Consider the following 24555-nt stretch of genomic DNA (forward strand, 5'->3'; position numbering starts at 1 on the left):
CAACTACAAATCACGTGGTGTGCAAGGGATCCCGATGGCTGACAAATGCCAATTACGTTGACCGTTTGAATGCGGTAGTCGGTTTTGTCTCTAATATGATAACATGCTTTTGTCACACGTAAACGACGGCGAAAAGACGAAAAGACAATGTAAATGTTGCAAGACAAATATAAAAATATACTCATTTCGTCCACTTGTTGGTAGATGCCGCTAGTCTCTCAGCTAAGCTAACACGGCGCTACAGACATCCACTTCAGTTTCGGTTATGTGTCGACTCAGGCACATTTTGCGTTTTCGGATAGTTTGGTTTGGGCCTGCGGCACCTGAAATACAAGCTTGGAGCAGCAGATGCGCCTACCCTAAGTGTGTATCGAATGAAAATCATGACTCGGCACGCACCTGCGAAGTATTCTCCGCTCCCCACGGCCAGCGGGAACAAAAAACCTCAACTTCTTATCGCAATATCTCAGCAATAATTCGACTTTTTGCTACCGGATATGCGGCGACAGTGTCACCAAATGCCGTTTATTAGATTTTGATAGCATATTTGGGTGTCTTTAGTGTCCCTTAAATTATTGCACTTGCCAACAAGAACACGATCGAGTCAGCCAAGGAAATGGCTACGCCTACTCACAAGAAGTAGACACACGCATGCGGTGTGATGCATGCCGATTACATACTTCGATCATGACCATGTGTGCTTTGATCACCGGCTGATGCAGAAGGTGCATATATATATATGCATTTGCACAAAACATACTTAATGTGAGGTGCTACTTGAAAATCTTCTTGCTTAGGATGATTAGCGCCGTTGATTTGAGCAGCATGTACACAAGCGATAGGGTTCATTCATTCAAGAATATGTGATGCATATATGCACATACAAAATCCAACCGCATTCAGGTGGTCGGCTAGCTGTGAATTATATTGCCACTAACATCAGCTGGTGCCAACATGCCGAATAAGATCAATTTTCAAATAGCACATCGCAATGAAATGTTGACTTGAACCATCCTCGAAGCATGTGCACCATGCGGCAGCTGGCATGAAGCACAAACAACTATGATCACGATTGAAGCCAGCATGAACCATAACAAATGCACGTGCTTACTTGTTAGACATGGTTTGAAGTATGCGTCGTTTCTTTGGCGAATACAGGCACCATTCTCTTTGACGAGTGGAATAACTAGAGTCGCTTCCCTGTTTATCACAATATGCAAGCCATCGTCACGCAACCTGTCTTCTGCTTTCATGCGGCGGCTACAGCTATACCATTTCGGCACTGACTGCTGAGGAAGCGCACAGTATTGCTAAATTTTTCGTGAACTCCACCTGCACGACGTCTGCACTTTTTGAAACTAACGGCGTGGTGCAGAGGGCGCCATGTTGCATCGCTGAAACGAATGGCGAAGTGCAGTACCACATGTACACGTAGTGCAGGTGAATCGAAGAAACCGCATGTTTTGTCTGACATAAAGGTATGTCTACTTTGTCGGGATGATCGATGCCGTCTGAAATATATGTAGGGGTAGTTAGTTAGTGGTTTTTTTTGAGGAGTGGATTGTTATAGCAGGTCTTGTGAAACAAACATACACGAGAAATTCTGCGTTGGAAAAGCAGCAGCAATAATGATGTGGCGGTAACACTGCAATTACAATGATAGTTTGAAAGTATAAAACGTGATGTCCGGTTTTGCACCAATTCAAGTTTGGATGATAAAAATTCAAGGCCAGGGTCCCAGACAGAAGCAGCATATTCAAATTTAGGTTGCAGAAGTGTTTTATAAAGTAGTAGTTAGAAAGCATTTTGTTCCAATTTCAGTACAGGCGCCCAGCAATATCCGGCAGTGAATCCGTCTGTCAACGTACCCTACAGGGTAGTCAGAAGTTTGCTTAATTCAACATGCTGGCATACGTAGTTAAAATTTGCGAACTTAAATTTAGCATCAAGCCTGACCATACCAGCCGAATCACTCTTTCCCAGCTTTGAACCATTGCTCGTTCTTACGTAAAAGAAAAAAAAAATCCGGGTGCATGCTCGAATCCGGTGAAGCTGCCAAAATAATTGGCCCAGAAGGAAACCATCACCGCGCAACTCTAGCCCGTTGCATCTGCCGAGGTAAGTGCAGCGTGAAAATGGTTTGGCGAACACGTTTGGCGCCAAATCACTCGATCATTTCATGAAGTCAGAGGGGTGTTTGATACGAGGTCTGAAACAGCTGGACAGAACTTACCGATCCGTTTGGAAGGAAAAGCGTCGGTAGGACGCCTCGCTTCAGCCGTCTTCTAACACCGAAGTTCATTAACTGGCTTACTCTTGGATTGTACAAGTAGTCATCTGGAGCGAAGTGTCTCCCGCAAACTATCACACGCTCCATTTGTTCTCTCACTCCGAGCTTGTCCATTCCGATGCGTTGAAGCCAGGCACGCCTCTGGGCATAATCGCTTGGCAAGTTGTGTCGCGTAGCGATTCGAGACCATTCGCTACGCGGGCATCCAACGACGGAGCAGCGATCCGAGTTTACCTGCGTGCTGAACGATCGAGACGCGATGAGCTGAATGAATGAAAGAGGCGCTGGCTCGATCGACGGACACAGCAGTCACAGCGCCGTGTTATATACTCACCGTTGAGTCGCGGGCGCTCTATTCTTGAAACGTGCTTTTTCGGCCATATTGTTTAATTCGTGTAGTAGATAGTGTTCTGCGATCTTGGTAGTACTATGAAGCGTGTGAAGGGAGCAAGCCTTAGCAAGGCACAATCTTTTGCAGCGCAGGAAAGACTTGCTAGTCTTCAGTCTCCGCGCGTCCGTTCTCGTAATATGCGGATATGCGTAAGTGCGTAATACATGCGGCGGTGGCGCTGCCCACAGTCGGGATGCAGTCACTTACGTGTTTTATTTTGCTTGTCGCGACGGGAGCGCTTGAAATTATGCTTCCGGTGCGTATATTTCTCAAGTCTATTACTGTCGACAACAAGGTGAATGTTGAATGGTTGAATACATGGTCCTTTCCGCAGCCGACCCAGCAGAAAAAAAAAATAATAATAATGTTCGACCACCTGCAGCGCGTCGTCTGCTGTAAACAGATGCCTTGGAAAATTAAAACAGCTGACGACATGAACGGCTTTAGAGAATGAGAAAAACCTGTGCGCACGTGTATGTGGCGACGAAAACAGGGAGGTTGGGAGAAGCGATGCATGCTGGGTTTTCCGCATAATGATGGCGCTGACAGCAGAGAGCGGCTAAAATTAGCGACGCTCTCCTCCGCGTTGCGCTTTCCTCCTCAATTTTCCTCGCGCGGCGGCGGCGAGCGCTGCGCACGACACGCTTTTTCTCCTTGGCGCCCGCCGGCCGGCCGCAGCAGTGAGTGAAGCACGAGCTTTTGGGCCAGGTCTGCGCTCCAGGAGTGCAAAAATTTTTTTGAAAAATTGCGAGAAAAGCATTGAGAATGCCGAAAGTAACGTTCATGAATTGATTGATTTCTTTTTAGAACTGTTTGAATGGGGAATACTGATAAACAAAGCTTTCAGGCGAGTTCTGTGCTGCAGACACTTTTTAAGTCACATGATAAGGTGTTTTACTTTGTGCACCTAATCTAGTACTGCCTCTGACTTTGTGTTTTTTTTTTAGAGTGTGAAATCTGTCACCGCGGTAAAACTTCGGAAAACGATCCAGGCTGATGCTTTGAACTTCAAGACCAGAGAAGGTCAAAGCAGGACTTAGTCTATTTCGCTACTGTCAAGCTATCTGTCTAAGCATAGTATATGTCACGTGATCAACACGAAGATTGAATTATTGGTTAATTGTACATGTATTTTGATCAATTACTGGGCCAAATTAATTGATAATTAGTAAATTGCAATTAAAATTTAAATTTTAGCTGCAACATCGAACCGTATACCGCCGAAAAGCTTAGGCCAAGTGTAATGGCACTGTGCTAGTTAGCGATCCGTAATAATCTGCGTTAATTAGTTAATTTTGTATAAAACCAAACCTTAAGCTATTCCTTGCCGCTTCGAGGCAAGGAACAGGTTTGCCACGGCTGTCTTGATATGATGCTGATGGAGGAATTAAATAATTTTATGAGTACGCGGCCACTCACTGACTTCGCGTGTGGTTAAAAGACAGCAGGGTACACTAGGAGAAGTGGTGGGCCCTATTGCCGACACACTGAACTTCTGGGGCAAGCATGCTGTGGCCTCATGCGCTATGTAAAAGAGCGTATTTTCATTGAACGCAACAATCAAATAAAAAACAGGGGGCACATAAGTCTTCAACGTGCGGAAATGAGAAAGCATATAACTGCCAATTAATTAACTATCGCTATCCTATCTATCACTATATCTACTAATGCCGTCAAGTGACCTATCATAACTGTCACTATTCTCAACGAACACTATCGCCTCACTATCCGGGCCTATTACTATCATTTACTATTAATATCCGTAACAGCCACCATCATTAGCTATCACTATTCATAACCATCACTATTTAATCTGATGCCGTCCCATGACCCATTGATATACTTCAATTTTCATTTACTTACATCCCAGTCGAAAAAAACTACAGAACTGTGTCAAAAATACAACAAAATATCCTATAGTTCTGTCGTAACCATCAGATTTTTCTGTAGTTCTGTAGTACTTTTCTGTAGTTCTGTAGTTTTTCTGTTGTATATTCCTGTTGTCTGTAGTTCTGTAGCACTTTTCTGTTGTAACTACAGAAATTTCTGATGTTACTACAGAATGTTCTGTTGTCGCAACAGGTTTCCCGTCAAAAACCGCACAGAAATTCTGTCGTAACATCAGAAAATGTTCTGTATTTGTTTCCGACTGGGATTGTCAGTCATATCTCTATTATCTCATAATATCTGACGAGACAATATACATTGACTTTTATTTCTTATACTTTCTTATTTTCTCATAAATGAAGGAGGGAAAAGAGCAAGCCACAGAAATAACTGACTACTATCAGCGCGAGTTTCATGTCTGTCGAGGAGGCTTCCTTTGCTTCAGGACAGGTAGGTGAGGGAAAACTGATGGAACTGCGTTGGACCTCAGTTTTTTTTCGAGTTCGTGTAATATTGGCGGCTCTAACCGGTCTTCAGTGAAATGTAGCTAGAACATAGAGCGAGGAGTTAATCACTCAGGCTAGGTGAAACAAAAATCTTGCATACAATTGAAATGAGTAATATGTTACAGTGCTAAGAATTGTTGCTCGCAAAATGGTCCCCTATTTTTACATCATAACTGTAATCATTATTGATTGTTTAGGTTTCGTAAATACAGAAAATTGATGCAATGATTCCGGCTGATTTGACATCGATGGGAAAACGTTTCTTGCAGTAAATGAATACGCGGAATCGCGGTTTTAGAGCTCCAGCTTTCAAAGCGAAGGTAACCTGCCAACGCCTAGTAGCCATGGTGAAAGTGAAGCGTGTGAACATGTGAACACCCCCTGCACATTGGCCGTATCCCTGATAAAACGAACGCATACTTTGTAACCCACGCGTGCGTCGAAGCATGGCAAGACACATTCAAGAATTGGAAAAAAAAAATGCCATACGCCCTAACTAGTGCAGATTACCCGCCATACCTCGGGTGTACTTGCCAGAGTTTTTCAGGGCCAGCATTCATTGCTCCTGAGTAACCGACGCAGACTACAAGTACAAGCTGGAAAGACTAGCTACAAGCCCCAATTTTGATTTTTAGTGAAGGAGGCCAGGGATCCTAGCATAATCGCGACAAAAGCAAACGAGAGATTGTACTTTTCCAGTTATCACTGACAGCAAAAAGCAGATTATAGTGCCGTATTTCTGACTACAGAAGTCGACAGCGTGTGAAATGATGGAGCCTTGGAGCCTCGCAGAATATTCATCATGCTGCGGAGGACAGCCTTATTTTTATACAATGAACATGTTGCCGCCGCAAACATACTGAGGAGCAAGCAGGAATAGAAAACGCAGCGTCAGGTGACGCGTTATTACTGTTATTACGGGGAGAAAGGCGTATTACGTCGCAAACAACCCTGCTCTTTCTAGGAATAAACTTCTTTCGACTAATCTTGTGAATCCATTGACTCTTGCGCAAGCCATCACGCTTGCCTTGAGGTATCATGAATACCGCATAACCATCTTCAGGCCGCTTGCTGCAGTTGTACGCGCAACAGCACGGCATAGAGCTTGCACGCTGCAATAAAAGAACAGCGCGCAATATTCGCTCGCCGAGAATAGGAGAAAAATGGCGCGAAGGAAAAAGAAAACACAAGGAAAACGCCGGACGCGCGTTGGTTTCCAAGGGCAACGGCAGGGAGACCAATCGTCGCTCAGGAAATCGGGCGGAGAGCCGGCCTTCAGCGAAGGGGCGCGCAAGGGGCGAGGAGGAGGCGAGGAGGTAGCGCGGCGGCGGCAAAGTGAAATCGTTGGTGTAACTTTCAAAGTATCAAGGGGTTTTAGGTGAATCTATACCACCTAAACTTCTGTTTTTCATTTATACACTATACTTCTGTCAATGCTGTCAAAGCCCAATTCCTATTCTCTTCATTTCCTTCAGCACTAATTCTTTTTCCCTTAACCATGCATGAGTTCCCTCTATTAAACCCGTGGACACACTGCCCCTGTTAAATAATCTAAGAATGACACGAATGGATTTTACAGATGTGCTCTTCCATACACATGAGTCGTTTGGAAACGCGACGCGCAGGCAATCCGGGTGGCTTGAGCGGCCAGATTACTTGTACCAGCATGCACCGCGGCAGCAGTGGCGTCGCGAAATCGGCCTCTGGGATGGGCCTATTGGGGGATCCTATCCTATTGGTTAGGGGAATAGGGTAATAGCGAGGTGCAAGTGCGTATTCTCTGAGTAATTGGCCCACCTCTCAGCCTTTCATCGCAGCATTCCGTGCGTGCGCGTTGTCGCTTCGCTATTGCCCTATACCCTTAACCGGTTGAGTCGCCCTATTCTAAATTTCCCTGTGGTTCCAAGAATTTTTGCTGGCTATTTGAAGTGCGCAACGAGGTGTGAAGGGCGAAGCAAGCTCAAATAAGCGCAGAAGGCAGCTGTAAGGAAACGAGTGCATGTCGAGTTAGATTAGTGGAGAACGTCAGCGCTAAATTTAAAAAATAATAATAACAAACTACTACAGGGAATTATATATATATATTTCAGCAAAGTGCAGCGAATTATTCCCCAAAACAGAAAATTTTCCGCCTAAATATATTTATTTTTGGTCGTAGTATTTAAATGAGCAATACTTTTCTAATTGTCCGTATTACGTTTGTCATAAAGACCTTTGAAAAAAAAATACGTTTAGGCGCACGCTGTAATATTATGTTAATATCTTCATTTATTTATATGTTGACGAAAAAGTCTTACAGGGGAAAAGGACAATTTTTTTCAGATGGCTGTGCAGATATACGCTTGCGCCAGTACGACCGCTTCGTGGCGCCCTTGTTTTTTCATATGTGTATGTATGTCTTGAGAGACACCAGTTTCAGTATTGTAGCCTATATATGGCGGGCGCACGACCCCTGCGCCCACACGCCACCGTCGAACAGACTGCGACGTACTTGACGGGTCACCTCACCGTCGCGGACGTGGAGCTTCCAGACTAGGCGGATGACTCCACAGTGATTGAGATCGATTCTGACAGCAGCTACACGCCTGTACAGTCGCGCCGCCTGTGAAAGAAGCTGCCCCGAACATCAACAACGAGTGAGTCACCAAAAAAGAATGCAAGCAAGGGATCTTTTCCGTGGTCTTCGTATACCGACAACGGCGACTGCAAATCTGAATGTTTTACCCAGACAGCACCTGACTCAGGTTTTCGACCAGCTGGTTCCCGGTGAAGTTGTCGAGGTCAGAATTATTCCTTGGAAGAATGTCCTCACCGTGAATGTCAAATTCCAGGCTACAGGCGACAAGCTGAAATGAATTTGTGCGCTTGGCAGTATGCCGGTTCGTTCCTTTCTTACACATGAAAAAAAAAAGACTACTGCAGGTGTAATCACCGACGTTGACCCCGAAATAAGTGAAAGCGACCTCTGCACGCTGATCAAATATACGGCGCGCATTGTGCATGTTCATCGTTTCGGCCGCTCAAAGTGCGTTAAATTAGTCTTTGAAACTAAATCCCTCCCACCCCACGTTAAAGTGGGCTATGTGAGACATCCAGTTCGGATGTATGTTCCAAGACCTGTTCAGTGCCACAAATGAAACAAGATCAGACATGTGAGTGCCGTTTGTCGAAACAAGGTATCCTGTCGTCGATGCGGCGGTACGCACACTCATGACACATGCCAGAGACTCAAGTGCTGCGTCTATTCGTCGCCGCAAGCACTGTTCCCGAAGCCGAAACAAGGAATCAGAAGGCAAGCCTAGTCTGGACAAGTCACCTTTAAGTTAATGTCAGCTCAGGTGCCACAAGTAGGCCTCAACCCAGACAGGGGAGTTCAAAAAAAAGTCACAATTAATAGTGAAATCAGGAATGCCTTGGTAGTCCCCCCCTTCCCTAGGAATATGCATCCAGAATTTAATGTCGAAAGAAGGGCCAAACGAGCTGAAGCTCTAGAGCGACGGTTCAAGAACATGGGAACAAAGGAAGTAGTCTATGTTGATGCGGCAAGTGGCAGAACAGGTGCGGCGGTAGCTTCGGTAGTCGATGGCCGAGGGGCACCGGTATCCGCGGCAGCCATCAGAGGCCGCAACACAGAGACTGCGGAGGAAGTTGCGATAGCGCTAGCTTGCGTAGGAACAGAAGCCAAGTTCATAATTAGCGACAGCAAAACTGCCATTCAAAATTTTGGGAAGGGGAGGATATCGCCGGAGGCGGCCAAAATCCTCACCCAAAGAACAATAAATAGGAAAATTCAGTTAATTTGGACACCCGCTCACGCTGCCGTCCCTGGTAACGAGGCGGCTCACGAGCTAGCCCGAGCTCTCTACTTCCGGGTAGCCGTCGAGCCCCCCGAACACTGGGCATACGACGAGCGTCTGCAAAATTATGGGGAAATCATCGACCACTATAAATTGGGACGTAGACTGGTACCCCCGCCAGATTTTAGACTAAATAATAGAGAAGCTGTCGCGTGGAGGCGGCTACAAGCTAATACGTTCATGAACCCGGTCTGGGCGTTTCACGCGCTACCAGACTTTAGGGACAATGATCTCTGCAAACACTGTGGGGCGAGAGGGACCCTCGACCACATAATTTGGGAGTGCCCACAATCTCCAGGGATAGGGCAAAATATTACAAGTAGAGAAGCCTGGGATACCCTGCTGCGAAGCGCGGACCCTGCGATCCAGCACCGCACCGTCCATCTGGCGGAAGAGGCCGCAAGAAGCCAAGGGCTACCTGCCAGCCTCTAATCCGCGGGCGCACGACTCCCCGTTTCCGATGGAAATAAAAGTTGTACAACCAACCAACCAACAACAGATTGAGCCTAATCCCGTTAAGAACACTCTGGCTGTAATGTCACAGGCAATGTCACAGGCCAAGTTACCTGCCGCCTCTGATGTTGAGTGGCCTGCTCTACCATCAAAGGCCATCGCAAGACCTCATCCCAGTTTGGTTGCCACGCATGCTGAAAATTCCGACAACCCCGACACTCAGCCGGTGAAAGAAATGCTGAAACAGCTTGTTCGTTCAATGCGGGTGCTGCTCTCTAGCATCAACACGCAAACAGCAAAGTTTGCTGTGTAGGTTTTGGACGCATTTGAGCCGCTCTTGGCGGCACTACAATAATTCACAATGGCGCAACAAACTAACGCCACCTCTGTGACGATGCACTTGCGCTGCTGTGTAGTGATGCAGTGTAATGCCCGAATCCTGCGTGGTCGGCTGAGTGACTTCCGACAGCGGGTACAGAAGTACCGCTATCCTGTGATTGTGATCTGTGAGCCCAACATGCCGGCTGCTTTCCGCTTTTCTGGATATGTTCTGCTATGGTCTCGAGAAGCAGACGAAACAAGCAAAGTACTGGTGTGTATACGCCAAGACATTGCATACGTCCGCCATGCTCTACAGCCCCACAACACGAATCACTATATTTGTTTGACATTAACCTTGAAAGGACGAGTATGTTCTGTAATTGGCACTTATATTCCACCGAGGGATCGTTTGGACAAGTCATATCTATTTTCAACAATCCAGTGTTGTGCAGCTTCTCGTATTATTGTGGGGGACTTTAATGCTCACCACCTTCAGTGGGGTAGTGCCATAATGAGCAATCGAGGAAGAGACCTGACAGACTTCATGCATACACAAGACCTCGTCAATATAAGCGGCGGCTCACCGACGTTTCTACGTGGAACAACCTACAGCAGCTGCTTGGATGTGGCGTTTGTTTCCAGAAGCCTCCATCCCACTGTTTCTTGGTGATGTGGAAACACATGGGAATGATCCCACACCAACGTGCATATGCATCAAGTGGTTCGCACCTGCCACTTCGCCTCGTGTGCAATACACAGACTGGCCCGCCTTTAGGGCATCGGTGGAGACATCCTGCGTGGACCTCCAGTCACCATATCAAATAGAGGGCTTCATTACTTCTTGTCTCAGTGAGAACACTCGCTATGTTTTTGTGCCGGCATCAGTGCCCAGCATCGACGTGGAATTCAAAGACTTCGCGTGATCCGTCGGCGGCTGAAAGGAAGTACAGAAGAACGAAATCTGCGCAAGATCTCGTTCTTTCTCGCCGAGCTAAACGAAAAGTTTTGCGCCACCTGGAGAGGTTCAGACAACAACATTGGAGACAGTTCTGCTCATCACTGGATCCCCGTAAGCCCTTGCCACGTATCTGGCATGTTGCGAGAAGCTTGGGCACACCACCGCAAGAAAGTCACCCTTTTCGTGTCCTGGCCCTTTATCAACGCCGCAATGAAGTTGACGTAGCTGAAGATTTTTGTATAATGGTTGTGGCACAAACCAGGCAAAGTTATCAATTTTAGAGGTGTTTGCGCCACCTTCGCCGAATGATCAATACGACGTGCCCTTTACAATAGCTGAATTAGATGCCACTCTTGCTTGTCGGCATTAATCTGCACCTGGTCCTGACGGGATTACATATTCAATCTTATCAAACCTAAGCAAGGATGGTAGAACTGCACTACTGAATTATTTCAATGATATATGGGCTTCTATTATTGTTCCTGAACACTGGAAGATTAGCCGCTTGGTTGCTCTTTTGAAGCCTGGAAAGCCCCCTCTCAAACTTACCTCATACCGGCCAGTTGCCCTAGCAAGCTGTGTTGGAAAAGTTATGGAGCGAATGGTGCTGGCAAGACTTGAGTAGTTTCTAGAGAGTAATGATCTTTATCCGAATATGATCACTGGATTTCGTCGCGGACGCTCTTCTACTGACAGCGTCATCGACCTTGTGGCGACCGTAGAACACGAAAGGCGTCATCGTCGACTAGTAGCTGCTGTCTTTTTAGATATAAAGGGAGCTTACGACAACGTCGTCCATGATGATATTCTTGATCGACTTGACGACGTAGGAGTTGGTGGCCAGCTGTACTTGTGGATTGTGAGCTATCTCGGTGGCCGCTCTGTTTTAGAAGAGACATCTGGGCGAGTTGGTATGGTGACATGATGTAAAAACAGCGCTACAGACGTGGACGGAGGTGAAGAACAAACGCATGCTCAGCGCCCGTCCTGTTGTTCTTCACCTCCGTCCACGTCTGTAGCGCTGTTTTTACATCATGCCGCTCTGTTTACATGACTACGCCTGAAGGAGATACTACCCGCTTTCAGGTCGGTCGTGGAGTTACACAGGGAGGAGTCCTCAGCCCAACTTTATTTAACGTTGCGCTAATTAGCTTGGTGCGTGAACTGCCAACTAACATCCACATAAGTGCATATGCTGACGACATCTGCATCTGGTTCGACGCGCCCACAACTACGTACGGGATTGCAATCATTTACGGGAAGATGTGTCAGCCGCTACCCGATTACTCTTCATGGAGTCGTAATACAGTACGTCGCCAGGCACAGATTCTTGGGAGTAACTATTGACCACCGACTATCTTGGTCGAAACATATTACTATGGTGAAGAGAAGGCTAATTAATATTTGCCATGTACTTCGTTTCATAGCTGGTATGAAATGGGGTCCAACTGAGCACTCCTTAATATGGCTTTAAGAGACTGTTTGTTGGCTACATCCGGTACAGTCTCCCAGTACTCTCTAGTATGAGCATTTCCTGCTTGCGGACTTTAGAGAGCGTGCAAGCGCAGGCACTGAAAATATGCCTTGGACTGCCCAGATGCACCTCTAACAAAGGCACAATTGAAGAGGCACATGCTCATCCAATATCCATATACTTGTCACACGAACCACTTCGTTTATATTTACGAGCACTTACAAGACACCGTTTTCACCCACAGCAAGATTCTGGATGAGCGGCCGAACAGCAGTTTTACAAGTGCACTCCGCTGCCATCAGTCGCAAGTACCGACAGTTTATGCCCTCCCATATCGTCCCGCTCAACCACCATGAACGATGGATATACCTTTGGTGCACCTTCGTGTTCCCGCAATACTAAAGAAATGAATGGTACCGATTAGTGGACTCAACTCACTCTGGCGCACATCTGGTCAAATATCCTAATTATATTCACGTATACACCGATGGATCTGTGTCAGCACAGACATTCTCTGCAACTGTGGTCACACCAGCTCAGAAAACGACTCTACATTTCGTTTTGGGAGGTAATTCTACATCAACCGCTGCTGAACTTGTAGCCATTCGGGAATCTATTCGCTAGATATGTGGGGAACCACCTCAAAAATGGTGTATATTCACGGACTCAAAGACTGCATTGCAAATTTTGGAAAACGTTTTACGCCCCACTGCCTACCAGTCCCTGGCTCTACATGCTCCTCACGTCTGCCCAGCTGCAAAGCCACAGGATACTGTTTCAATGGATCCATGCCCACTGCGGGCTCCATGAGAATGAACAGGCTGATGTTGAAGCGAAAAGCGCATTCATCGATGGCCTCCAGACAGCTGTGCCTTTTTCAAGAGCGGATACGACGTGCCTTCTTACGTGTTGTATGAAGAATGCTACAGCAGCTTACTGGGCCCAGCCAGACTCCCAACACATTCGTCTAAGAATGCTCGATCGAACATCGAAATTTTATGATCCGCGTGATATTCCGCGTCATCAAGCATGATTGCTACATAGACTTCGTTTAAACGTGGCTTTCACGCGCAAGTACTTACATTTAATTGGACAGGTGGACTCGCCGGAATGTTCAACTTGTGGCATCCCAGTGACTGTGGACCATATATTATTGGGGTGCCCAGCGTATGCGTGCGAAAGAAGTGTGCTAGCCGCTTCCTTGAAGCGTTTGGACAAGAGGCCTCTGTCGGAGGAACTGCTGCTGGGGCGCTTGGCAGGTCAGGGGGAAGGGTGTCCAGGCAGTGCGTGCTCTTTGCCGTTTTTTGTGCACCAGCGGACTTGATTTGCGCTTGTAAAGGAAGCCACTGTGCCTGTAGATATGTATTTCACATGCCTTCTCCCACATCGTCACCCATCATGATCTTCTTTCTTCGCTCCTTCCCCTTCCCCAGTGCAGAGTAGCAGGCCAGATCTGAATTATTCCGGCCAACCTCTGTGCCTTTTTCTTTCAATAAATCCATCTATCTATCTATCGCCCCTGAGGGTAAGGCGCACTTGTAATGTATTCAGGAGAACGCATGTTGGCGCTGTATATGTGTACGCTAACGCGTTGCCCGTGATTAATTATGCCTAGTAGTCGTGTGAGGCATCCGTCATGCTTAGCTCAATTTGTACCGTGTATGTGCCGTATAAGTATGCGTATCATACATGGAATATGGAAATGAGCTATACAGAAATGATACTGAAATTAAGCAGAAGCAGATGACAAATGTGTAAAGTTTAAATATCTTTTTAAATTTCAAGCTTCGTATTAGCAGAGTTCCGTATGTACAGTTCATATTGAATTTTCGCTCGGAAGAATATGTAAAAAAAAAAGCCAGCAGGCACTGAAAACATGCAAAGCACAAGGAAATGTTTTTTTTTCTTTTTTTTTCAGTTAGCAGTTCGACTAAATCGATATATAGGCAATTAGCAGTGTAATAGGTTTATGTCTGAACCAAAAGAAAGTGAATTATCTTCAGAAATGAAACGCTTACACTATTAACTTTCTAATGATAAACATCTGGAACTGAAAATGAAATAAAATAATAGAACAGTAATTATTCAATGCTTTCCTTGGTTCGGCAGCTTCGTTTTCTTGCACAGTTTGACAATTGGCGCCCTTCATATTTGTGCTATACCAGTGTGTCACCTCCGGGCTCTTATCTTCCTAATTATTTAAATTAACGAGGGCTCGTGCTTTGGCAGTCTCTATACTTTAGGTAGCATATCTGGGTTCTCACAGACCTGCCACCTTCGCTGTTAGATCCCATTTCATAGGTAAGTTGTATAATACAGAACGCCTTTACTGACGCACTGGCGTTGGTTGGTTGGTTGGTTGTACAACTTTTATTTCCATCGGAAACGGGGAGTCGTGCGCCCGCGGATTAGAGGCTGGCAGGTAGCCCTTGGCTTCTTGCGGCCTCTTCCGCCAGATGGACGGTGCGGTGCTGGATCGCAAGGTCCGCGCTTCGCAGCAGGGTATCCCAGGCTTCTCTACTTGTAATATTTTGCCCTATCCCTGGAGATTGTGGGCACTCCCAAATTATGTGGTCGAGGGTCCCTCTCGCCCCACAGTGTTTGCAGAGATCATTGTCCCTAAAGTCTGGTAGCGCGTGAAACGCCCAGACCGGGTTCATGAACGTATTAGTTTGTAGCCGCCTCCACGCGACAGCTTCTCTATTATTTAGCCTAACATCTGGCGGGGGTACCAGTCTACGTCCCAATTTATAATGGTCGATGATTTCCCCATAATTTTGCAGACGCTCGTCGTATGCCCAGTGTTCGGGGGGCTCGACGGCTACCCGGAAGTAGAGAGCTCGGGCTAGCTCGTGAGCCGCCTCGTTACCAGGGACGGCAGCGTGAGGGTAACTTGCAAGCGACATAAATACACTTAAATGTACAGATTTCAAACAGCCTTCGCGGAGCTCATTAAGTAGAGAACCGTATGCTAAATTCGAGGGTGTCTGCTTTGGATATCATTAATAACAGCGGTCGTCGTTTCAATTATACTTTTTCAAAAATTGTCTTTAGAAAATAATATTTACACTGTGGTTCAGCACCAAAGACCGAATGACCGACTACAACGAAATAACCAAGGTGTTCCGCCTAGCTCGCAGAACTCTTCCACCCCCTTGCTCGGGGCTCAGTCGAGAGCAAGCCGTTTTATTCAGACAGCTACAGACGGGCTCACTCCCCAGTCCGTCGCTGATGCATAGAATGTATCCCGAGACGCACCCGACAGACAAATGCAGAGTCTGCCGAACGGAGACGGCCGGCTTCGCACACATGCTGTGGAATTGTACCAAGTACCAGGAAGAAGCTAAGTCTGGGAGGATCCCGTCGCGATTGGAAGCAGCCGCAGGGAGCAACAATCAAGACGAACAACTCTGGGCCGTCCAGCAGGTCATCAAGGCGCTGGCCCGGCAGGGAACCAGCGAGCCGGCCACGGCGAGCGGGGACCCAGGCCGCGCGGCCTGTGCCCAGAGGACGACGTAGGCCCCGTCCGGAGCACGCGCACGCGAGCGCGCGTTCCACTGCAGGCCCCGAATAAACGTTTTACCAATCCAATACACTGTTAACACCACGAAGAAAAAAAAAGGAGTAGAAACAAAAACTGGGCTTTCTTCGGCTTCGATCGGTGTTAACTTCCTTCACATGCGTATCATAACCAGCCTCCCATTTCTGTATCATATCTATTAAGTAGGAAAGACATCCCAGAATGATCCATCCTGCTTTTTCCGCCCATATTTTGTTTGCTTGCACCGTGGCCTTACGGCGTTTATATCTGCTCTCAAACATGTATAGTGCAAACAACGAAGCAAGTTATTTGGTGAGCTTGTGTGATGCTCTCCTATAGATATAGCGCGACACACGGGACATAGCAGAGTAGAAACAACTTTGCTTTTTTTCACTCTAGCTGCCGACGATAGCAAACGAACGAATATAGATTTAAAATAAACAATCAGAAGTATTTCTCACATACCACCGCTGGACACTCGGCGCCTTTGGGCGGCTGTATCTAGGGCGGATATCCTCCCCTAAAGCGAAATAAACCAAAATAAGTATGATAGCAACGCTATCGTAATGAAGTGTATTGCATAGCGTGTGTATGTTTTTGCTAAAACTGCTGTGTACAATGGCAGTTGGCGTAGCGCTAGTCTTGTCATCTATAACTGCTTTTCGCAATAGAAAAAAAAAAAGTGAAAATTACGTACGTTCTCCCAGTTATCATTCAGTCGCGTCACGAATATTTCTATTCAAAGGCAAATCAAAACAAGAATAAAGCACTCGGCGATAGTTAAGTATCAACGAATAATATGTGTTGGGACGTTTACTCGGCAAATGCTAAGTGGTGGGTTGGTTGGTTGGTTTGTGGGGTTTAACGTCCCAAAGTAACGCAGACTATGAGAGACGCCGTAGCGGAGGACTCCAGAAATTTCGACCACCTGGGGTTCTTTAACGTGCACTGACATCGCACAGCACACGGGCACCTTGCTTTTCGCCTCCATCGAAAAGCGGCCAGTTACATTTTCTACTTATAGCACTGAGAAGCATGTGTCTCTGAATGGCTGATATGATGCAATGCTGTGCAATGATGTTCGCTAGAAACATATAGTGCGCAGTGCACCCGATAAAGCTTCAAAAACATCTCATTGTGATGAATGTTGTCGTGACAGTTTTATGCACGAAGTGTTTACTTTACAGGAAAGAACTGCTTTTACACCGTATAACTACTGGCATCAAAAGCACCCATAAAGTGCAAGTGCACTTACTCAGAAGAAACGAACAGTGTGGCCAACAAGAGTATATGCAGGCTATTAGTGGATTCATCTTGATCGTTTATGCTGCAGTTTAGAGAGTTGAAGTTCTAGAGCTGTCCGTTCTTTCTTCATTTATTTTGAAATCTGACAAAATTCCAAAGTATCAAAAAATGGACAACTTTGATTTGAAATTAAAAAAGAAACTATCCCAACATCGAATTTTATCGAAATCACCTAAAAACAATCCTAAGCACTTTATAGCTATCAGTCACTAAAACGTATCGCATTATGAAAAACTTATGTAAAAATAAATATAAAACTGAACGCACGGTTTTAATCAACAGAAGTGCTTATTGTTAGGCGTCAAAACTTCGATTTACTGGATTTAGCTATATTTTATCTCATGAAATATCCATAGCCTTCTCAATGCTTATAAAATATATTTACGCTTGTTGGCAGGGTTACCGAGAAATGAAACAATATTAGTAAGAACTGGATTGAATAGCACTGCACACCGCAGAAAAACAAATAACAGGATAGAAGTTCAAACGTCACTTGCGCTCTTCCATGAAAATGCAAGAAAACGAAAAATAAAGAAAAACAAAACGACTTCATACGAATTGTGATGGTTTTGGATATTGCAAATTATAAAATGTACCTAGATTCAGCAAATACCAAGTCCAAAGTTTGGCGCCTACTCCTCAAGGGGAAGCCATAACACTTCTATAAATTAAAATGCGTTCAGGTTTATATTTATTTCTATATTTTAATACAGATAATGCAATACCTTTAGTGGCCGATTTTTCTTATGTACTTAGGATTGTTTTTAGTTTATTTCGACAAAAATTGCAGCCGCAGTAGATTAAGAGGGTGGGAAGTTGGGGGTGCATGATCTTGTGGCTGAAAACAGCGCTGACACAAGACGAAGGGTAGAGAGGGGAGGCCGGCGCGGTAGTTTCTCAAATTTGAATCAAATTTGCCCAGTTTTTGATATATTTGGCCGATTGCAAAATAATATGGAGAAAACGGAAAACTCTAGCGCTTCAGGTTTTTCCCGAAATAAAGAACAAGGGCTAGATAAAATAGTCAGTTTCAGTGGCAATACTCTACTGAGTCGTACCAAAATCTAGGGCTAAATATTGGCAACTTTCAGGACAAGCCCTCAGTTTTATATTTATTTTTATAATTTTATGCAATATAATGCAACACGTTTTAGACCGTAATATTTCTGAGCTACAGAGAATTCTTGAGCGGGATTTTAATAAAGATCGAAGATGATGTTTTTACTTAAACTGGAATGAAAATTGCCCATTTCTTGATGTTTTCAAATTTCGGGCAATTTTAATGTGTTGTGGAGAACACAACTAGAAGTCTAGAGCTCCAAATGGTGTGTGAAATTAAGAATGTAACTTGCATAATAAACAAAAAAAAAACGTTTTAGTGCTAGCAGCTTAAGGCCAGTATGTAAGATTGAAAATGGTTTGGTTTGTTTGGTTTGTGGGGTTCAACGTCCCTAAGTGGCTCAGGCTATGGGAGACGCGTAAAACTGAAAACAAACATTTTTGCTGCGCGTCTTTTGAAGGAAAGTTTGAGATTTTTTTACTAAATCAGCTGCTATACAAAACGGGCTTCTAATAATTTTTGTGAAAGTGAAAGTCGCATAACAATTATCAGTGAACACAATAGATGACAATATTTTATTGCAGAATCAGCCTGCAACTTTTCGAAATAGCACAAAAAAAAAACGTTCTTCAGCTCTTGCGATATATACTTTTTTTTTCTCCGAGAAAAGTTTGCTCTATGGTGCAAAAGCAATGTTCATTCCTTTGTGTCGAGCATGGTGTCGAGACATTGGCCCACTACACATACAACAAATGGTCATGGGACCTAGATTACAATACTCACCTGAATGCATCCATCTCTCTCATATTATATATATATATATATATAATATATATATATATATATATATATATATTGTAAGAGTACGTTCGGTCTGGGGTCGGTGTTCTGGTCGAACGTTTTAACTAGCGCGTCAGTCTCTTGCGTCTTATTCTTTGTCTGCAGTCTTCTTCGTAGCACGCGCCTTTTTGATATACGCTCGTCGTTTTTGTCACCGTCGACAGTCACCGAGCGTTGGTGTGACACTACAATTATCCCCGGGAAAAAAAAGGAGGCATCCTGCCGACTCATGGCATAGACACAACAGGCGGGCGATAACAGGGCTTGAGGCGGTCAATGTGCACTGTTTCACGCCCGCGGTGACGCATATCCGGTGTCGGTGCAAGTGGTTCTATAACTAGTTCACCGGAGAGGTCTGGCAAATAACCCGATATGGGCCATGATATCTGGAAGTAAGTTTGGTAGAGAGGCCGGAGGGGGTGGCAGGAACCCAAAGCCACACGAAGGAGTCTTTGCTGTATGAAGGAGCTGGACAGGACGGTGCACGAATGAACTGCTGGTGACCTTGGTTCTGGGTTGTAAATGGCCGGGCCAACTGGCGAAAGTCTTCTGCATATGCTGCCGCTTGAGAGACGGCGGTCGATTCGGAAGTGTCAGGGCAATAAGGGAGTACTGTACAGTGCCGATAGTTGAGGTGGGTTCACGGCTGTATAGAAGGAAAAAGGGAGAGAAGCCGGTCGTGCTTTGTATGGCAGTATTATAAGCGTACGTGACAAAAGGGAGAATCCGGTCCCAGTTTGAGTGGTCGGACGAGATATACATGGCCAGCATGTCACTCAAGGTGCGGTTAAAACGTTCCGTCATGCCATTTGTTTGCGGATGGTAGGCCGAGGTAGAACGATGGACAATGCGGCACTGCTGAAGAAGGGCTTCAATGGTCTCGGAAAGAAAAACACGGCCACGGTCACTGAGCAATTCTTTAGGTGAACCGTGACGCAGAACGAGATGGTGCAGGACAAAAGACGCAACGTCCGGTGCGGACGCAGAAGGTAAAGAAGATGTTTCTGCGTAGCGGGTAAGGTGGTCAACAGCCACTATGACCCAACAGTTACCAGCTGGAGTGACTGGTAGTGGCCCGTAAAGATCAATACCCATACGGTCGAATGGCCGGCTGGGGCAGGGCAAGGGCTGCATCGGAACGGTAGAGTGATGTGGAGGGTTTTTGCGGCGTTGGCATTCCTGGCATGCGCGGACGTAATGGCGTACGAAGCGGTACATACCCTGCCAGTAATAGCGGAGGCGAAGACGAGTGTTCAACACTCCGGCGTGGGCACACTGAGGATCGGTGTGAAAAGCGGCGCATATTTTCGAACGGAGGTGCCGAGGAATGACAAGGAGCCACTTGCGTCCGTCGGAAGGGTAATTTCGGCGGTAAAGCATGCCGTCACGGATGGCAAAATGACGAGCTTGGCGGCGAAGCATTCGAGAAGCTGGGCGCAGAGAAGGTGTAGATAAAAGTGTGAGAAGAGAAGCGATCCAAGGGTCTTGCCTTTGTTCATTGGGCATGTCGGCAATTTCTAGTGAAGATGAGTCACCTATGGTGATAGCTGTCGAGTCAGAGCCGCATTGAAGAGGTGACCTAGACAGGGCGTCAACATCAGAATGCTTACGGCCAGACCGGTAGGTGACCTGAATGTCGTACTCTTGTAAGCGGAGGGCCCAACGAGCAAGACGGCCGGATGGGTCTTTAAGGGTGGACAACCAGCAAAGTGCGGGATGGTCCGTAACAACAGAAAAGGGACGACCGTAGAGATATGGGAGGAACTTTCCAATGACCCAAATGATGGCCAAGCACTCCTTTTCGGTTACAGAATATTTTTTTTCGGCCTTTGTGCGGCTGGCATAAACAACGTACTCTGGGTATCCGGGCTTGTGCAAGGACAGCGCCGAGACCTACACCGCTGGCATCAGTCGGACGCCCAAGACGAAAGAATGGCGTCACCGGCAAGGAGCTCAGTCAGCGGCGAGATGGTCGAAGCGAAATTGCGGACGAAGCGACGAAAATACGAGCACATCCCGATAAAAGTACGCAGTTTCTTTAGGGAAGTTGGGCGTGGAAACTCAGCTACTGCACGGAGTTTCGCAGGATCTGGACGAACACCGTCTTTCGAAACAACGTGTCCCAATATAGGAATCTGGCGAGCCTCGAAGCAGCACTTTTTCAGATTTAGTTGCAGGCCGGCATCAGTGAAACACTTTAGCACACGCTCGAGTCGGTGGTCCAAGTGTGACACAAAATTTTTTGAGAACACGACAACATCGTCCAGGTAACAAAGGCAGTCATGCCACTTGAGTCCGCAGAGAACTGTGTCCATCATGCGTTCGAAGGTGGCCGGCGCGTTGCACAATCCAAACGGCATGACGTTAAATTCATAGAGACCGTCAGGTGTCACAAAAGCGGTTTTTGGTCGATCTTCAGCTGCCATGGGTACCTGCCAGTAGCCCGAGCGCAGGTCCAGAGATGAAAAGAATTCGGCACCTTGAAGGCAATCGAGAGCGTCATCAATACGTGGAAGGGGGTACACGTCTTTTCTCGTTATCTTGTTCAGTCGCCTGTAATCAATGCAGAACCGGATAGAGCCATCCTTGTTCCTCACGAGAACAACTGGAGAAGCCCAAGGGCTGCGCGAAGGCTGGATGACGCCACGCTGAAGCATGTCATTAACGTGCTCGGTGATAACTTGACTTTCTGCAGCCGATACTCGATAAGGGCGCTGGCGTATCGGGGCGTGCGTACCGGTGTCGATGCAGTGAGTGACAATGGATGTACACCCCAAAGATGTCTGAAATCGAATAAGGAACGGAAGCGCCGAAGTAAGCTGACGAGCTGGTCGCGTTGATCTGATGAAAGGCTATCTTCAAGACAGGTAGAAAAAACTGCAGTGGAGTTGTCATTGTGTACAGAAGCAGGCAAGTCAATAGTGTTGAGCTGAAGTGGGGCTGGGTCTTCTGAGACGGGATATGTCATAGCGTCATCAAAGGACTCGGCATGACCAAGATGTTCTCCACGAAGAAGCGTTGACGGACAAGGGAACGGGTTAGAGACGTACATGGCGCTGTAGCCACCACAGAAGGTCAGAAGGGCGAAAGGCAGGACTAAGCAATGACGACGATTACCGGCATGAATCGGAGTGAAAAGAACAGTCGAATCGGAAAAGCAGGCGCAAGAAAATGGCACGAGGACGGTAGAGCAGGCGGGGATGTCAATATCTTCGGCCATGGTTATCTTATCGACGCGGAGCGGTGTGTCGGACGAGGCGGCAGGTGAAAGCGGAGACGATTCGATGCTGGCTCGGGCGCAATCAATAATCGCATGATGACTGGTGAGAAAGTCACAACCCAGAATCAGTGCGTGAGAGCAGTGAGACAGCACAAGAAATTCGGAGACGTAAAAAACACCCTGAATTCGAGCTGTGCACGCCGCAAGAGGTTGAATGCGATGCGAGCTGGAAGTTCGGAGAAAAAATTTAGTAACAGGCGTCGTAACTTTACGAAGTCGGCGGCAAAGGTTGGCACTTATAACAGACACAGCGGCGCCAGTGTCCACAAGCGCGAGAACGGCGACGCCATCAACACAAACACCTCGATAACGTTGGCAGGGGAAGACAGAGGACTTGCACAAGTAGAAGAAAACGCAGTTCTTGCCTCCGGAACTGCGGCTGTTAGTTTTCCTCCGGGCCAGCAGGAGAGCGACGGCGCAGCGGTGAGAGAGAACGACGGCGGAGAGACGGCAATCGACGAGAGGAGCGGTCAGGATAAAATGAGTCCGTAGAGGTGCCAGCAGCGACAGGGGGTGGGGGGAGGTTCATAGTTTGAACTGTAGTTGGAACTGTACAGGTGGGGCCCATTGCGGTATGACTGCGCGCGCTGGAGACAAAGCCGGGCGACGTGGCCAGGAGCGCCACATGAATAGCAGATTGGGCAGTTGTCGGAGGTCCGCCATGGATTGTTGAATGTTTCGTCAGGAAGCTGAGCGCAGGCTTCGAGGCGTTGTTCAGCGCGGAGTTTGCGCACGGTGGGGAGCCCGAACACCTCGTAAAAGCTCGTTTTGAAGGCTGACCAGGTGGGTAGGTCGGGTTCGTGGTTGCGGAACCGTAGATTGGCTATATCAGTGAGGTAAAAGAGGACGTTGGCCAACTTGGTGGAATCGTCCCACTTGTTGTAGGCGCTTACTCGTTCGTGGGAAGATAGCCAATCATCCACATCCTGGTCATCTGCGCCACTGAAAAAGCTGGGGTCACGCTGGCGAAGCCCACCAGAACACAGGATGGTGGGGGGAGCGGTGGGAGCAGTCGAGCATGGAGTGGCGGTCTGGCTTGTTGCTTCAGGCATAGCGGATGGCCGAGCGAGTGTGCGGCTGCGAAGCTCCAGCTTGAGAGGAGGGAACGAAGAGCAGCCTCCACCAAATGTAAGAGCACGTTTGGTCTGGGGTCGGTGTTCTGGTCGAACGTTTAACTAGCGCATCACTCTTGCGTCTTCTTGTTGTTGTTGTTCTCCTCTAATGTGATGGCACATACCCACATAGGGGGATCGGCCAAGAATTGGGGTGCAGAGTTGGCCAACGTCCTCTTTTACCTCACTGATATAGCCAATCTACGGTTCCGCAACCACGAACCCGACCTACCCACCTGGTCAGCCTTCAAAACGAGCTTTTACGAGGTGTTCGGGCTCCCCACCGTGCGCAAACTCCGCGCTGAACAACGCCTCGAAGCCTGCGCTCAGCTTCCTGACGAAACATTCAACAATCCATGGCGGACCTCCGACAACTGCCCAATCTGCTATTCATGTGGCGCTCCTGGCCACGTCGCCCGGCTTTGTCTCCAGCGCGCGCAGTCATACCGCATGTCTTCTTCTTTGCCGTTTTCTTCGTAGCACGCGCCTTTTTGATATACGCTCGTCGTCTTTGTTACCGTCGATAGTCACCGAGCGTTGTCAGACACCTTGCCTGCACAATGAAACCACGCTCACAATATGCGCATTGCACATTGAATAACTGCTTACAAATCAAGTTTATGTGATTCTAGGCACGCTGCGCAACCACTGTGCACTTTAGTATGTCACTCTGGTCGACTACTTTCCATTCAACATAAACTCATAGCCAGAGTCGTTTTGGGGCGTTGCCCTTAAACATGCCTACAAATTGTATCGAATATAGTATTGAAGGTACATGTATCATCGATACTGGCCGTGTCTCTATATTTCAATTAGGACCTTGGTCTGGGCTAGTTGGTTCATAACTATCACGAAATAAACACAGCGCGAAGAAACAGGACACAGGAAGAAGACACATACATGACGGGACTAGCGCTGTATGTGTCTTCATGTGTCCTTTTTCTTCGCGCTGTGTTTATTTCGTGATAGTTATGAACCAACCAGCCCAGACCAAGATCCTAATTGAAATACAGAGACACGGCCAGTATCGATGATACATGTACCTTCAATACTATATTTGATACAATTTGTAGGGATGTTTAAGGGCAACGCCCCAAAACGACTCTGGCTATGAGAGACGCCGCAGTGGAGGGCTCCGGAAATTTCTACCAGTTCTTTCGCGTGCGCTGGCATAGCAAAGCACACTAGAGCGCACATCGCGAGCACATGAGAACACAGAAGTGCGTGATAAACTTTACTGTGGCAAAATGAATTCTCTTGGCGTGTTTGAGGCCCTCAGT

At 46.9% G+C, this 24555-nt stretch overlaps 2 protein-coding genes across 9 annotated transcripts in view; one reads left to right on the top strand and one right to left on the bottom strand.

Annotated features, from left to right (window-relative positions):
- Window positions 1-13683, bottom strand: part of LOC146208937 (uncharacterized) — a 42423-nt gene extending 28740 nt beyond the window's left edge. For 2 of the 6 annotated variants that reach the window (XR_014705688.1, XR_014705687.1), the window contains exons 1-2: window positions 2625-2843; window positions 2234-2531 (exon numbers count right to left, since the gene is read on the bottom strand). Coding sequence is in view for 3 of the 6 variants with exons in the window: in XM_084596559.1 (XP_084452685.1) it covers window positions 2234-2531; window positions 2625-2671 (345 nt within the window). In the remaining 3 variants the exon portion in view is untranslated. Of the gene's footprint in view, window positions 1-2233; window positions 2532-2624; window positions 3177-13219 lie in introns of those variants that run through there. The other 4 variants (XR_014705686.1, XM_084596559.1, XM_084596566.1 and 1 more) reach the window with 4 other exon arrangements.
- A 592-nt stretch (window positions 13684-14275) lies between these two features.
- Window positions 14276-24555, top strand: part of LOC146208938 (tubulin beta-1 chain-like) — a 63899-nt gene continuing 53619 nt past the window's right edge. For all 3 annotated transcript variants that reach the window (XM_084596597.1, XM_084596600.1, XM_084596588.1), the window contains exon 1: window positions 14276-14438. The gene's annotated coding sequence lies outside the window, so the exon portion shown is untranslated. The remainder of the gene's footprint in view (window positions 14439-24555) is intronic.

This window comes from Amblyomma maculatum, chromosome 1 (genome assembly GCF_055883805.1).
Source record: "Amblyomma maculatum isolate TAMU_Amacu chromosome 1, ASM5588380v1, whole genome shotgun sequence".
Lineage (NCBI taxonomy): Eukaryota > Metazoa > Arthropoda > Arachnida > Ixodida > Ixodidae > Amblyomma > Amblyomma maculatum.